We start from the raw sequence: 1,716 nt of genomic DNA, 5'->3' as shown, positions 1-1,716 counted from the left end.
AAAGCCGTAAATCATAGAAATATAAGTGCACTTTTTCTTGAGATATAAAAAATGGGAAATTNGCTTCCAATGAGTAATTAAAATATATATATATGTATATATGTGATTGATAATTTATTTTTTCTGGGAATTTTCTAAATTTTGTGTATCCTCATTTTTTTTCATTTTTAATTTTTTAAAGTTATTTTTAATTTCTGCTTTTATTTCTTCTATATTTAAATTTAATGGATCATCTAAATCATTTTCAAAACCTGGAATACACCCATTTTCACATCTACAGTTTCCACCAAAATAAGTTGGTATATCCTGAAGAAATAGAAAATAAGAATATGTATATGAGTTTTTAAGGGGATATAATTTTTTATTTGAATTTACATCTTTATGAACAAGTAGTGTAAACCAATCACAATCAGCTGGTTCTCTTCCTGCAATAATTTTAGGAATTTCTAATTTATTAAGTGTTCTTTTACTTATACCAAATGTCTTTAATGTTTCAATAGTTATTCTAATATATGATGGAGCATTTATTAAATACTAAAAAAAAAACATAAAAATAAAATATATATATATATATATAATTGTATATGATGAAGATAAATTATTATAAATAAAAGTACTGTTTTTCCAACTAATTGTGGATGCAAAAATTCAGATAATTTTGAAGTATTTGCAAAAACTCTTAAGAATCTTCTATCAAATTTTTTAAGCATAAATCCTTTTAAATCAATAAAACGATAAGTTCTACAAAGCACATTACTTTTTTTTGTTTGTTCATTACATACAATAAATTCATGTTCATTTGAGTAAACAATATAATCCACAAGAATATTTTCAGGTACATTATCTAATAATAAGGTAAAATTACACAATTTTAATCTAGCTATTACAACGGGTTGATTATCTACTGTTGACTTGTGTTCACATGCAGCTAAGGTTTTTTTTATAAAAGAATAATATGGTTTAAGTCTATCTGGAAATAGTAAATCATTATTTCCAGAATGTATTTTTTTATTTTTTAATAAAGGATATACATTTTTTTTTCTCCATAAAATAGCTTTTTCAATTGAATTTACTGCATCTTCTAATTTATCTCCATAAGAAAGTATATATCTGATTAAAATTATATCTTCTACATTGTCTTTTATATTTTTTATTTTCATTAATCTTTTTACAGTTTTTATTTGTTCTTCATATTTCTTTAGTAATACATCTAAGTTATACGATATATTTCCTGGAGTAATGCTCATATTCTTATTCTTTCTTTTTTCTCTTTCCTTTTTTCTTCCTTTTAGTTATATTTATTGATAATATTTTTTTATATTAATAACAATTATAATAATATTTTTCATTAAATATATATACGTATATACATATTTTTAACAACTATTGTCTAAATTTATTAAAAATGTTATTTCCGAATATTTAATAAAGATTTTTTTGCAGATTTTATTAGATATTAATAAATTTCTCATAATTCACAAATAATAAAAATTATATAAAATTCCCAACTCTTATTTTTATTATATATATTCATTTACTTTTTTTTTATTACTATAAAAAATTTTACTCTTGAATATTTTTGCATTATTAACTAATTACATATAAAATGTTTATAAATTTTATAATAAGATTTTTCCCTTAATATAATTTTATCTTTTCTTCATTAAATCACAATTTTTTTTTTTTTTTTATACACACATTTAGCTTAAATTACAA

At 20.1% G+C, this 1,716-nt stretch overlaps 1 protein-coding gene across 1 annotated transcript; it reads right to left on the bottom strand.

Annotated features, from left to right (window-relative positions):
* Nucleotides 1-114: 114 nt before the first annotated feature.
* On the bottom strand, nucleotides 115-1,247 carry PGAL8A_00158400 (sec14-like cytosolic factor or phosphatidylinositol/phosphatidylcholine transfer protein, putative; the record flags this gene model as incomplete). Its single annotated transcript, XM_028675136.1, has 3 exons — nucleotides 115-306; nucleotides 376-534; nucleotides 618-1,247. The coding sequence occupies 3 exons, from the start codon at nucleotides 1,245-1,247 to the stop codon at nucleotides 115-117; spliced, it is 981 nt and encodes a 326-aa protein (XP_028526697.1).
* Between the last annotated feature and the right edge of the window lie 469 nt (nucleotides 1,248-1,716).

Source organism: Plasmodium gallinaceum (assembly GCF_900005855.1).
Source record: "Plasmodium gallinaceum strain 8A genome assembly, contig: PGAL8A_v1_65, whole genome shotgun sequence".
Taxonomy (NCBI): Eukaryota; Apicomplexa; class Aconoidasida; order Haemosporida; family Plasmodiidae; genus Plasmodium; species Plasmodium gallinaceum.
Note: the sequence above shows the minus strand (reverse complement) of the source record. Positions and strands in the feature narration are given on the sequence as shown.